Here is a 15,034-nt window from a genome sequence, read left to right as displayed (position 1 = left end):
AAAAAACAGGCTTTGTGTGGCTTTATTTAATGGGCAGAGCATCTGTGAAAACCTACATGTGCAACCTCATCTCCTTAATTGAAACACCTTTTGCAAATTAGCTCTTGAAAAGTAATTAGCACATAGCTTCACTTACTCTTCTCCCTGCACTGTGTATGTGTGCTTAACATCTTCCTTGTTTGCATAGATTACCCAGAGGAGCTAGCATGGCCTTATAAGTCTCCTTACTCATCTTCTAGGTGTCCTCACACCCCTTTTGTGTGCTCTCCTTGGGGAGAGGACTATACCATCCCCTGACTCGCTCACCCCCTAGGTGTCTTCACACGCTTTTGGGTGCTCTCCTTAAGGAGACACAACACCTGACCCACGTCACAGGCCTCTCTGGTTCTCTGGTTGTTTAGAAAGTCACATTGATTTGTAAGGAATGCTGCCATCCAATAGGTGGCGCTGCAGAGGTATTTTTCCATCTTCCTTGTTTGCAGTAAAAGACATGAACAACATAATGGTCTATCAGTTTAGTTAGATTGTACTAGTCATTGTGACTCCCATAACAGTTGGACCAGATTTTAATAGATAAGCTTCTTGAATTACCTGAATTTCTTGCGTCTGCTTGCCCTGATGTATGCAACCGTATGCCTAGACAGCTGCATGGGCATGCCATAGCCAGCCGCCCCATATATATATATTATAGTTGTGTTTGATAAGTGTAAGCCTACCTTCTAATTTAGTTTAGTTATCTAAATCTTGCAATATATTTGTTTCCTAGGGATTAATATACCGAGTCTTATCAAGTACTTACAAGAAACTGGAAGACTGAAGAATTGATGCCAGTGTAACATTAAAAAGAGTTTCTTATTCTAACACCAATAACCATGACATTAATGACATTAGTGGGGTGCTTGTGTGCCTCCACATCGGCTCAGATTATACTTGTGTAAATAATTTCATCCAAATGCAAAATTTCTTTTTTTCCTTAGAATGACTATAATTAGTGGATTATGGTTTGTTTTTTTAAATTGACTCATTTTTATTTATTAGTTTATATATAATGAGGTTTTTTTTTTATATTGACTGAAAGCCTCAATTTTGGTCTTGAATCACCCTTTTCCTTCACTGTTCATATTGTAGCTTTAATATTCCAGAGGAGCTGCTCTAAAGCCCCATTTACACGCAAAGATGATCGCTCAAAATTCGTTCAAAGCATAGAATGATTGACAGTTTAAGCAGTTATTTTGCATAAGCTGCCAATAGGCACTAATGCCAATTAGCAGCTTATTAGTTTCATTTGCATGTAAATGAGCCTACCTGCGCTGTATGCAGATAACAGCAGGTAGTCTGTTATCTGCATACAACCCCTTTGTTCTGCCAGGGGACTGCAGCTGAAAACAATGTAATCAGCACTCCCGCGGAGAACTCAGCGCTTGGTCAAAAGATGGATTTTAAACTCAACTTAAAATCATTGTTTGGATGAAAAGCAAATGATGGTAGCATTACATGCAACGATTATTGTTCAAAAGACATCGTTTGAGCGATTTTTGAGCAATAATCGTTGCGTGTAAATGGGGCTTAAGTTTATAAGCCTACTGTCCCTCTTCAACTTTAGCAATAACTGCTTGCTCATCACTGGAAAGTTTTAGTCCTATCATCTTTCTTGAAGAAATACTAGGGAGATTATAAGGGTCTCTGGAAAATTAAAAAATAATGTAATTATTTCATTTGCTTTATTTGTATTTTTATTTAAAGCAACCCTCACGTTTTGGGATACAATACTGTTGCGGGACAGGAGGAGGGGGTATATTATCTGCACTTGTACTCTGCCGCCTATCCATCCACCAGCTTCAGGCTCCGTTTTCAGCCATCAAAGATGGCTGCTGCATTACTCTGTCAAGTGCTCATCATGAGAGCAACCATAGGGGCCAATCAGAAATCAGTAGTTATAAATGCCCAACTTATCATGGGGGTTAATATTAGTGAACGTCAGATATTAAAAAATGTCCTACTATAGAGAGCATACGCAACAGAATAGGACCAGCAACCCTCTGCCTGGTCTGTATGCGAGTCTGCAGTGAGGACATGCAAATGTGAGCAAAGTGCATTATGTACAGGCAGCCCGACAGGGTTTTTAAGGAACGGGACAACAGTAGCAGTGTGTCTTGGCTGAGTAGAGTATCGGGTATAAGAATTGTGTTTGAAAAAGGGTCTATTTGGAGATTGTTAAGTGGCAAGGAAAATAAGTGTGTATGTAACAGGGCGTTATTCATCCAGCTCAGCCTATTACCCCCAATGTTAATCCAGAGAAAGGAAAAAAAAAACCCAATGAGGTAGAAGCCAATTTTCTCCATTTAAGGGGGAAAAAATTTCTTCCTGACTCCAATCTGGCAATCAGAATAATCCCCGGATCACCGGCGCTTCTGGAGTAATCAGTGACTATAACATGTAATATTGTATCACTAAGAAAAGCCGTCCAGACCCCTCTTGTACTCTTATCGAATTTGCCATCGCCACAGTGTTCCAAAGGCTCTAGTCCAGTGATGGCGAACCTTTTAGAGACCGAGTGCCAAACTGCAACCCAAAGCCCATATATTCATCACAAAGTGCCAACACATCAGGGAGTGGGGCTTATCATGACGTATGATCTACCTCCGTCGTTATAAACGGCTGTTTCAAAATAGACCAGGTGCAGATTTTGACTGCTTTTTGGATATGGAAATGCTGCAGAATTTGCCAAAGAAATTTCCGTTGAGGACATTTTGCAGCATTCCTGCCCATAGCAGCCGCAGCGGCAACAGAGCGGCCCCAATGACAACAGTGCCCGCCCAAGTGATCCGCCCCCCAGAGCGGCCCCAGGGGGTAGCGGTGACATCCGCCAGAGCGGCCCCAGGGGGTAGCGGTGACATCCGCCAGAGCGGCCCCAGGGGGTAGCGGTGACATCCGCCAGAGCGGCCCCAGGGGGTAGCGGTGACATCCGCCAGAGCGGCCCCAGGGGGTAGCGGTGACATCCGCCAGAGCGGCCCCAGGGGGTAGCGGTGACATCCGCCAGAGCGGCCCCAGGGGGTAGCGGTGACATCCGCCAGAGCGGCCCCAGGGGGTAGCGGTGACATCCGCCAGAGCGGCCCCAGGGGGTAGCGGTGACATCCGCCAGAGCGGCCCCAGGGGGTAGCGGTGACATCCGCCAGAGCGGCCCCAGGGGGTAGCGGTGACATCCGCCAGAGCGGCCCCAGGGGGTAGCGGTGACATCCGCCAGGGCGCCCCCAGGGGGTAGCGGTGACATCCGCCAGGGCGCCCCCAGGGGGTAGCAGTGACATCCGCCAGGGCGCCCCCAGGGGGTAGCAGTGACATCCGCCAGAGCGGCCACAGGGGTAGCAGTGACATCCCCCAGAGCGGCCCCAGCGGTAACAGTGACATCCCACAGCGGTAACAGCGATATACTTACCCCTTCCTCCTCGTTGAAGTGCCGCTGCTCCTCTGCTCGGCTAGCAGCACTAATCCCTGTGACGTCAGTGTGCTGCCGGACGCCTCCTCCCCTCTGCTCTCGCAGAACCAAGTAGGAGACGTCAGGGGAGGAGGATCCCGGCTGCACACTGACGTCACAGTGTGCACTGAGATGAGCGCCACAACCAGCGCTGCTGAGTGAATGTCAGCAGGGGAGCCGAGGCCCCTGCCGGTATTCACTAACGTGCTGAGCGGCCGACAGCGGCGTCTGCCAGCAGAGAGGGCTCTGCGTGCCGCAGGTTCGTCACCACTGGCAAAGAGCCTCACTATACTTTCCCCTTCCCCCCGAAGCCTGTGATGGTAGAAGAACAGCGTAATTTAATAGCTAGGGCCTCTAGAAATATGGAAACTAGAGCGAGGGATAAAAGGCAGCCCTGACGAGTGCAATGGGGGAGAGAAAAACTATCCAATGGATACTGTTCGCGTTGACGCTTGGGGCTGATATATCACTTTCATCCATTTTTAAAATTGAGCACCAAACCTAAATCGAAGACAAGCCTACAGGAAACTCCACTCCAGTAGTTTGCAGAAAACCACTACTAGCTGTGTAAGGCCTGCAAATAATTCATAGTGGCCAGACGGTGACTTTGAATGACATCTGAGGCCTCTAACACACGCACTGTGTGTATTTGCTGTTTTCCTGTTTGGTTTTCTTTTTGTTTTATTTTAACCAAAAAATTAACCTCCAACAAAATGTCATAATTTCTGGGAGGCAAAATACAGTATGTGAGGACAGAAGCCACACAGTACGGTTTGTATATTCGTTCACTATCTTTGTTTGGCACAGCGTAATTGAATTGCCCAAACCCCACTGCTAGCTGCATATGGTCTGAAAATAGTCCATAGTGGTCGGCCTTACCTCCCCTGTTATTTCCCGGCCACTAGTAGCCGACCCGCTGTCCCCACTGCTTTCCTGGTTGTGCAATGAAGTGACACACACACCTGATCGCTACGGCCAGGGATAACTGCAGCAATCATGTGTGCGACATGACGCAGAAGTCAGCAGGGACAGCGGCACTGACTACTAGTAGTCAGGGAGCAATAGAAGTTGAGTATGGCCTGTTTTTGTTTTTACTTCTCCACATAGTTATAACAGGTCAGTGTTTGTAAAAAAAGGGGCATAAGGGGGCATTTATAGGTTAAAAGGGCACAAAGTTACACATAAAAAGGGAACACAAGGTGGCATATGTCATATTAAAGGGGCGTAGGTTGGCATCTATAATATAAAGCGGGAAACATGGTGGCATATGTATATATATGACGAAAGCCCTCACTCACTCACTCGCCAAAAGTTCTCCAACTTCCCGATGTCGTAGAAACATGAATTTTGGCACGAGCATAAATTATCTCCAAAATTGGAAAAGTAATTGGGTCCCAACTCGATTATTCAATTCTAGCGCAAAAGAATCTACCTCCCCGTGACGTTTCCTGGGTAACGCAGAGAACTATGCAAAATGGTGAACATATGTTTTTCCGGTATCTCTAAAGTAACCACGACTTCATAAGATTTTCTGTGTGAACACCAGATAAACACCAGTACCAAATTAACTCGGGCGAAGCCGGGTATATCAGCTAGTTTATAATATAGAAGAGGCACAAGGGCCCACACAACAACGATTGTGTAACTGGGGGTCGCACACCGTGGCTCCCCCGGTGACAGCCCCAGGCTGTCCGCTACCTCTGGCAGCCGTTAGCAGAGAACTGTCACATGCACAGACCCAACGGCTTTAGTCTACAGGGCCGGCGTGCTTTTGTATGGCCCTGTAGATTAACGTCCAGGCACATAGGACATGAAAACACGTATGGGTGGTCACTAAGGGGATAAGGACACAGTACTCCAGATGAGGTCTGACTAACGGCGCATGCAGAAAACAATGTGCGTCTCCCTGCAGCGTTTAACCCATATTGTAAACAAACTCTCTGCCAGCAGTGACCGCGTATGGCACTGCACTTGCCCATGTACGAGGGGCTGCTGATAAGTCTTTGGCTTTACCCAGAAAGAAACAAGATAGGAAGATGAAACTTTACATTTATTCCACATGCTCTCCACTGATGCCAACACGCTTCTTACATCGGTATTCCAAGTTCTGTAATCCTTGCAAAAAGAAGGATTTTGGTTGTGCCTCAAACCAGTCATCCGTAGCAGCCATGGCATCAGAAATGGTGTGAAATTTGGCCGCCTTGAGGTGTTTCTTCACGTTTGGAAACAGATGATAGTCGGAGGGATCTGGTGAATAAGGTAGGTGGTCAACCAGCTGGAAGCCTAGCTCCACCAGTGTTGCCGTGGTCGCTTGTGCAGTGTGAGCGGAGTCTTGCAGGAACAAGATTCCTTTGGAGAGCTTGCCGCGCCTTTTGGCCTTCAGAGCTGCCTTCAATTGGTCCAAAAGTTCAATGTAATACCTTGCATTGATGGTGGAACCATTCTGAAGGTAGTCCACTAGCAGCACGTCCTCCTTATCCCTGAACACAGACGCCATCACCTTAGTGGCTGAACGTCTTTGGGCGAGGAGAACCACTTTGCCTCCACTCTCTGACTGCTCCTTGGTTTGAGGGTCATACAAATAAATCCAGGTCTCATCCATAGTGACCAGTCGATCCAGGAAGTTCTTGTCAGTCCGGAAACGCTGACGAATGGACCGGGAAGTTTTCACTCACATGCTTTTCTGATTTGTTGTCAAACATTTGGGGACCCACTTTGCAGATCGCTTCTTCATGGATAATGACACAAACACGTTCACCAGAAATCCCCATGATGTCGGCTATTCCTGCAGCTGAAATTGGCCGATTCTCCAGCATGAGGTTGTGTGCAGCATCGACGATCTCCGGAACAACAGCCTCTCTCGGTCGTCCAGGACATTCCTTGTCATTGGGGCTGAAGTGGCCTGTTTTAAATTTGGCAACCCAGTTAACTGTAGACTATAAAGGGCACTGATCCCCCAATGTCTGCGACATATCACCATGAATATCCTTCGCGGACTTTCCTTGCAGAAATATCGCTTTGCTGTGAATAGCTCCTTAGACGCCGCCATTTTGTTTTCCCGCTCAGAGTGGGGTTGCATATGAAAAAGCTGCTCATATTTAATGTAATGTATACAGACAGCGTATCACCCGCAGCCTATACAAGTGTCTAGGGCTCACGCTGCGTACGTACACATAGAAATACAGCATGCTGCGATTTATTTCTCGTGCGTATCGAAACGCAGTGTCTACATGCCGGTGTGCATGGAACAATGAAAGCCCATTGACTCTTATGGTCTCGATTCAATGTGTATCACGAGTCCGTGCAATGCAGGCATGATACGTGGTGAAAACACGGTTGTGGACATAAGCCCTAAGGAAGAGTAGAGGGGGATAATCACCTTGCCTATTCTGGACTCTATGCTTCTCTTAATACATCCCAGAATTGTTTTTGTCTTTTTTGCTGCTGCATCACACTGTTGACTCATGTTCAGTCTGTGATCTGTTAGTATGCCCAAGTCTTTTTCACATGTGCATGCTCGGACCCTCATGCAGCGTTTTCCAATAACCTGATATTGCTGCAATAACAACTAACCTAGTGTACTGCTAGACGCAACTGGACACATGAACGGAGAACAGTTGTGTTTAATGAGGAGTCCTGATTCTCTCTTGGGCAAAGTGATAATCGTCAACATGTCCTTCAGCTTTTTGGAGGAAGGACCCACCCTGCTGTGCACCACACAGGTCCAACCCGTGGAGTCATGGTTTGAGGGGCAGTTCGATATGACAGCAGGACTGAATTGGTGGGTGTTGAAGGAACAATGACTGTCTGTATGTGGACACAGTGGTACACCCTGTTGTCATATCCTTTATGACCACCTCCAGAATGGTATCTTTCAACAGATAATGCCCGTCTACATACTGCAGCATCATAAGACAGTCCTTGCGACATGTCCTATCTTTGGGCGTTCCCTTGTAATGCATCGTCCATTATTTTCAATGGGGCTTGAACAGCATCGCACGGCGTGTGAGCTGCATGCGAGTGTGGCGCAAGGTTTACCCATTGGAAATGGGAAACACTCCACGAATTTCCGCCATGGCTAAAAGCGATGAAAGGGCATTTTAACACAAAAACGCCTCATGTTCGCGGGGACATGGCACGTTGGCGAGTGTGATATTGGGCCGACTTTCTCGCCATGTGGAACTAGCCTAAGGCCGGGCTCACACAAGCATATATTGCAGATTGCCGCCTGTGAGAGATACGTGCATTCCACGCAGCCAATCGCCATATACTATCTTGTATGAGCATGTAATATGCGCCAAGGTAGAACATGCTGCAATTTTTCTAGGGTGCGTATTTCACGCAATTCATGTGAGTGGCAACATGGCTGCCTATGGGAGATTAGTACAGCGTATTCCGCGCACAGAATACGCTATATCGACACGCTGGTTTGCGCCCCGCTAAACACATGCAACACATAACAAGCTGATATAGAAGCGATACACCACAACAGCATTTACACACAACGATTATCGCTTAAAATTCGTTCAAACGATGTATTTTGAGCGATAATCGTGGAGTGTAAATGCTACCATTGTTTGTTTTTCTGCCGCACAATGATTTTTAGTTCAGCATAAAAAGACTGCAAGGAGAAAAACAATCAGATGTTCCTCTTTATATACATGGGGGTCACTTACCTCCTCCTTGCTGTACCCCATCTTACGCCATCTGTAGAGCACCACGTGCTTCTCCAGAGAGGACTTCGGCATCATATGATTGGAGTCTAAGGGACACACTACTGCCTCCTAGTGGAGAGGAACAGTCACGTATTGGATGTGCAGCCCAATGCCAGTAGGTTAGTGAGAATGTCAAATAACATTCAGCACAAGCAAATAGGAACCACTAAGTGGAGTGACCACAGAAAGCAGCTTATACTCTGCAAATGGAGGTTGTGGAGCCACATTCTTGTTAGTCTTTGTCCCTTAGACTCTTTAACCATCTTCTTGCCCCCTCTCTGATTGCGGCGCAAGGTAGCGTCGGTCACCCTGATGGCGACACAAGGTAGTGCCAGTTACCCTGATGGCGACACAAGGTAGTGCCTGTTACCCTGATGGCGACACAAGGTAGTGCCTGTTACCCTGATGGCGACACAAGCTAGCGCCGGTCACCCTGATGGCGACACAAGCTAGCGCTGTTCACACTAATGGCGGCACAAGGTAGAGCCGGTCACACTGATGGCGACACAAGGTAGCGCCGGTCACCCTGATGGCGACACAAGGTAGTGCCGGTCACACTGATGGCAGCACAAGGTAGTGCGGGCCTCACTGATGGCGGCACAGGGTAGTGCCGGCCACAAGATAGCGCCGGTCACCCTGATGGCGACACAAGGTAGCGCCGGTCACCCTGATGGCGACACAAGGTAGTGCTGGCCACACTGATGGCAGCACAAGGTAGTGCGGGCCTCACTGATGGCGGCACAGGGTAGTGCCGGCCACACTGATGGCAACACAAGGTAGCGCCGTTCACACTAATGGCGGCACAAGGTAGAGCCGGTCACACTGATGGCGGCACAAGGTAGTGCTGGCCACACTGATGGCAACACAAGGTAGTGCCGGTCACACTGATGGCGGCACAAGGTAGTGCTGGTCACACTGATGGCAGCAATACGTCTGTTCTGCGGATCTGTGCAGGAGTTTGGGAGAAACTTGCCTTGCAAATGCATTGAGGACTACTTAAAGTAGACGGGGGATTTCATGAGCTGCGGGCTAGCTCCACCCACCCTGCCCTCCATCCGATGATCGACTGCTGTCTGCCTCTTATGATGCATTAACACTGGACGAGCTGTAGGCTAAAGGATGCCCAACACTCAGCACAGTGGTGCTGTTACACAGGAGTCCACTGGCATCGCTCACAGCGCTGCCGGCGTGAGGGTGGATCAGTCCGGAGAGTGTTCTCCCCTTCCCAGCCGCCTCCGTTCACTGTAAGCAGGCAGTCCCTCAGAAGTGACCGCCTGCTGTTTACACGTAAAGGCACATATGCAGAATCCGTCCGTCTCTGTGAGCCCGGCTCTGCATGGAGGGCTGTTCACGATACCACATTATTGGGCAGTGATGCCGGTCAGACGACGGCTCCGGCACTCTGATTTTTCTGTTCCTATGATGGAACTAAAGGAGAAATCAGCTGACAGAAGAACAAACCTTTAGAAAGACTTTATTATTGTACATTAGAATGGAAATTAGACTGCAAATGTCACGAAACCTCCGAGGAGCCCACAAGGTGTATTCATCATTCCACTCAGAGCTTGGCCGGAGGGCAGAAAACATGCTCTACCTGTTCATCATTGCCAGGAGCATCCCTGGAGCACATACTGTGTGGGTTCATCATTACTGCAGCACACGCCACAGGTATAATATGAGGCTGGGCTCCAGATGGAAGCAGAGCATCAAAATGATGGCGCCCGAGGCAAGAGCTCTGATCCCGATGATCTCTCACAGACAGTGGTTGGAAATGGATGAGAAGTCGCAAAGAAGTGACGGTCAGAAGCCGTTTCTGTCTGATGACTGTTTGGAGGAGTGTACAGACCCGACGACAGAGGCGTGCACGGACCCGAGGACAGAGGCGTGCACGGACCCGACGACAGAGGCGTGTACAGACCCGAGGACAGAGGCGTGCACGGACCCGAGGATAGAGGCGTGCACAGACCCGAGGACAGAGGCGTGTACAGACCCGAGGACAGAGGCGTGTACAGACCCGAGGACAGAGGCGTGCACGGACCCGAGGATAGAGGCGTGCGCGGACCCGAGGACAGAGGCGTGTACAGACCCGACGACAGAGGCGTGCACAGACCCGAGGACAGAGGCGTGCACGGACCCGACGACAGAGGCGTGTACAGACCCGAGGACAGAGGCGTGCACGGACCCGAGGACAGAGGCGTGCACGGACCCGACGACAGAGGCGTGTACAGACCCGAGGACAGAGGCGTCCACGGACCCGAGGATAGAGGCGTGCACAGACCCGAGGACAGAGGCGTGTACGGACCCGAGGACAGAGGCGTGCACGGACCCGAGGATAGAGGCGTGCACAGACCCGAGGACAGAGGCGTGTACAGACCCGAGGACAGAGGCGTGCACGGACCCGAGGATAGAGGCGTGTACGGACCCGACGACAGAGGCGTGCACGGAACCGACGACAGAGGCGTGCACGGACCCGACGACAGAGGCGTGCACAGACCCGACGACAGAGGCGTGCACAGACCCGACGACAGAGGCGTGCACGGACCCGACGACAGAGGCGTGCACGGACCCGACGACAGAGGCGTGCACGGACCCGACGACAGAGGCGTGCACGGACCCGAGGACAGAGGCGTGCACGGACCCGAGGACAGAGGCGTGCACGGACCCGACGACAGAGGCGTGCACAGACCCGAGGACAGAGGCGTGCACAGACCCGAGGACAGAGGCGTGCACAGACCCGACGACAGAGGCGTGTACAGACCCGACGACAGAGGCGGCATACACCTCCTATGATCAGTGTATACACCTCCCATCATCAGTCCGTACACCACCTATCATCAGTCCGTACACCTCCCATCATCAGTCCGTACACCTCCCATCATCAGTCCGTACACCTTCCATCATCAGTCCGTACACCTCCCATCATCAGTCCGTACACCTCCCATCATCAGTCCGTACACCTCCCATCATCAGTCCGTACACCTCCCATCATCAGTCCGTACACCTCCCATCATCAGTCACCTCCCGTCATCAGTCCGCACACCTCCCGTCATCAGTCCGCACACCTCCCGTCATCAGTCCGCACACCTCCCGTCATCAGTCCGCACACCTCCCGTCATCAGTCCGCACACCTCCCGTCATCAGTCCGCACACCTCCCGTCATCAGTCCGCACACCACCCGTCATCAGTCCGTACACCTCCCGTCATCAGTCCGTACACCTCCCGTCATCAGTCCGTACACCACCCGTCATCAGTCCGAACACCTCCCGTCATCTGTCCGCACACCACCCGTCATCAGTCCGTACACCTCCCATCATCAGTCACCTCCCGTCATCAGTCCGTACACCTTCCATCATCAGTCACCACCAATCATCAGTCGGTACACCACCCGTCATCAGTCGGTACACCTCCCGTCATCAGTCGGTACACCACCCGTCATCAGTCCGTACACCTCCCGTCATCAGTCCGTACACCTCCCGTCATCAGTCCGTACACCTCCCGTCATCAGTCCGTACACCTCCCGTCATCAGTCCGTACACCTCCCGTCATCAGTCCGTACACCTCCCGTCATCAGTCCGTACACCACCCGTCATCAGTCCGTACACCACCCGTCATCAGTCGGTACACCTCCCGTCATCAGTCCGTACACCTCCCGTCATCAGTCCGTACACCTCCCGTCATCAGTCCGTACACCTCCCGTCATCAGTCCGTACACCTCCCGTCATCAGTCGGTACACCTCCCGTCATCAGTCCGTACACCTCCCGTCATCAGTCCGTACACCTCCCGTCATCAGTCCGTACACCTCCCGTCATCAGTCCGTACACCTCCCGTCATCAGTCCGTACACCTCCCGTCATCAGTCGGTACACCTCCCGTCATCAGTCCGTACACCACCCGTCATCAGTCCGTACACCTCCCGTCATCAGTCCGTACACCTCCCGTCATCAGTCGGTACACCTCCCGTCATCAGTCGGTACACCTCCCGTCATCAGTCCGTACACCTCCCGTCATCAGTCCGTACACCTCCCGTCATCAGTCCGTAACCTCCCGTCATCAGTCCGTACACCTCCCGTCATCAGTCGGTACACCTCCCGTCATCAGTCGGTACACCTCCCGTCATCAGTCCGTACACCACCCGTCATCAGTCCGTACACCTCCCGTCATCAGTCCGTACACCTCCCGTCATCAGTCGGTACACCTCCCGTCATCAGTCGGTACACCTCCCGTCATCAGTCCGTACACCTCCCGTCATCAGTCCGTACACCTCCCGTCATCAGTCCGTACACCTCCCGTCATCAGTCCGTACACCTCCCGTCATCAGTCCGTACACCTCCCGTCATCAGTCGGTACACCTCCCGTCATCAGTCCGTACACCACCCGTCATCAGTCCGTACACCTCCCGTCATCAGTCCGTACACCTCCCGTCATCAGTCCGTACACCTCCCGTCATCAGTCGGTACACCTCCCGTCATCAGTCCGTACACCACCCGTCATCAGTCCGTACACCTCCCGTCATCAGTCCGTACACCTCCCGTCATCAGTCCGTACACCTCCCGTCATCAGTCCGTACACCTCCCGTCATCAGTCGGTACACCTCCCGTCATCAGTCGGTACACCTCCCGTCATCAGTCCGTACACCTCCCGTCATCAGTCTGTACACCTCCCATCATCAGTCCGTACCAATCATTAGTCCGTACATATGACTGTGGGGGTGCCTCGGGCGGCATATATTTATATTACTCTCGAGTTCTGCACTAAAAACCAATCAGGTTGAATCAGACAACCCAAGGAACCAATCAGGTTGAATCAGACAACCCAAAGAACCAATCAGGTTGCTGGAATAGTGAATCAGAACCAATGAGGTTGCAGGAATTGCTCCATAGTGCCGAACCTTAGAGTAATATAGATATATTCCCTCGGGCGGGGGGCCCGGGCGGTACACGGTTGTGTGATACCCCAGTTTCATCGGCACTGACTAACTAGAATGTCCTGCCGTCCGCGTCTTGTAACTTCCCTTTCATATAACTCGGCGGTAGGAGAGAACTGACGCCCCCCAGCGGACATTCACTGTTGCACGGGATCTAACCCCAACCACGGAACGGACTCGACAGGCTCTGCTGCGGCTGTCCAATGCCATCCACTACCGAGCTCCGTCTTGCCCCCTAGTGGTGAGGTTCCGAACAGACGCAGTATTTAGAGTTGGGATTACAATGTATTGGCTCCTAGGAGGTTCTCCTAGCAGCCACAATGTAGTTCAGACTGAAGTGCCTAGAATGTATGGCCTGGCGGGAGGTTTTGGATGGTCACGCCCACCGTAGTCAATTCTTCCGACTTTGTACAATATAGGCTTTCCCATATATCACGTGACTTGTCCCGCAGGAACTCTCACACCCAGCTCGAATTGCTGCGGTCATGTGATCTCTTGTCCTCTTGCGGCGCCGCCATTTTTTCGGAGTCCAGGTTTGTTTACATTATCAGGATGCGCCTTGTAGACTCAGCCAGAATGGCGGCCTGAGGAGGGAGTACCGGGACTGTACGGGCGGCCTGTGAGGCGGTGAGTCAGCAGGGTCTGTTGTGTCCCGTGAGGATTGGGGTACCAGCAGCAGCCGGTGCAGTGAGTATATGCTGTATACATGAGGACTACTTCTGGGTTGTCTATGGTTCCTCGCCAACGCTTTGTATTCTGTCTTGTCCGGCAAGGAGGTCGTGGGGTCAGCTGTAATTAGTGGCGTTCCCCCGTGTGACCCCTCAGCATGGCAACAAGCGTCTGCGCCCGCGGGGAGTGATGGCTGCGCATGAAGCATCACGTCCAACCGGTCCGGGCGCAGCGAATGCTCAGAGGCGGTTCTGCGCCGATCTGGACCTGCAATGCTGCTTTCTCTCGCCTCAAACTGAGCCCTTGCCACATAGCCCGTGTACTAAACCCCACTGGTCATGTGATGCGCCCGCTCTGTGTCATGTGATGCGCCCGCTCCGTGTCATGTGATGCGCCCGCTCCGTGTCATGTGATGCGCCCGCTCCGTGTCATGTGACGCGGTTCTTCAAGTGGGAATGCTTTCACACGGCTGAAGAAATTGCGTGAGAGACGCGCTTATATGAGCCCCATTCTTGTGAATGAAGTCCTATAAACGAGGGATGTTCTCCTGCAATGCCGTGCCGGATAAACATTGCGGCGGGCTCTACCTTCGCGCTTCCTCGGAACGCATCACACATTGTTTTCACTGGGCCAGTAAACCACACCCACGGCGCTCTGCGAGGGTTCCCACGGAAAATGGGAAATGTGTGCCGATCATCGAACGCACCTGGAAGCCGCGCTGGAGGACCGCTACTTCACAGAAGTGTTAGCAGATGTTTTCGTCATCCGCTGGTACATAGCACGAGCGCGAAATTGGGATGTTTGGGGCCCGATGCCGCGCTCAGCCGCGTGTAGGAAGCCTGAGGCCGCTCTCACGCAGGGCGGATTTTAGAGCGTTTAGTCTGGGTTCACACGGAATGGACGTGCCGCGGAATGTCCGTGCGGAAACCACCTTAATGAGATAGAAAGTGATCAAAACATTGCACGGATCAACAAATGGCGCTATTAGAAAGTGCAGCGCATCCTGCAAAAAAAAATGAACGCAGCGATAAACAAAAAATGCATTTTTTTTTTTAACTGTAAAAAAGTTGCAAAAACCCCCCAAACCCATATAAGTTGGGTATTGCCGTAATTGTACCGGCCTGCAGAAGTCATGTAACGTCATCGGTACTGAACGGGGAACACCATTAAAAATAAAAAATATGTTAGAATTACAGACTTAGTGAATCTTGCCTCTAGAAAAAATGAAATAAAACAAGCAATCAAAATGTTATA

The 15,034-nt window shown here is 51.2% G+C and overlaps 2 protein-coding genes across 5 annotated transcripts in view; both read left to right on the top strand.

Moving 5' to 3' along the window:
* The window catches only part of LOC136578993 (uncharacterized), a 44,053-nt gene extending 42,338 nt beyond the window's left edge, over positions 1-1,715 (top strand). Inside the window, exon 15 of the mRNA XM_066579231.1 lies at positions 767-1,715. Coding sequence (XP_066435328.1) covers positions 767-825 — 59 coding nt within the window. The 3' untranslated portion in view covers positions 826-1,715. The remainder of the gene's footprint in view (positions 1-766) is intronic.
* An 11,871-nt stretch (positions 1,716-13,586) lies between these two features.
* Positions 13,587-15,034, top strand: part of LOC136578992 (uncharacterized) — a 48,262-nt gene continuing 46,814 nt past the window's right edge. For 2 of the 4 annotated variants that reach the window (XM_066579229.1, XM_066579227.1), the window contains exon 1: positions 13,587-13,738. The gene's annotated coding sequence lies outside the window, so the exon portion shown is untranslated. Of the gene's footprint in view, positions 13,799-15,034 lie in introns of all 4 variants that reach the window. The other 2 variants (XM_066579230.1, XM_066579228.1) reach the window with 2 other exon arrangements.

The sequence above is a fragment of the Eleutherodactylus coqui genome, chromosome 9 (assembly GCF_035609145.1).
Source record: "Eleutherodactylus coqui strain aEleCoq1 chromosome 9, aEleCoq1.hap1, whole genome shotgun sequence".
Lineage (NCBI taxonomy): Eukaryota > Metazoa > Chordata > Amphibia > Anura > Eleutherodactylidae > Eleutherodactylus > Eleutherodactylus coqui.
Note: the sequence above shows the minus strand (reverse complement) of the source record. Positions and strands in the feature narration are given on the sequence as shown.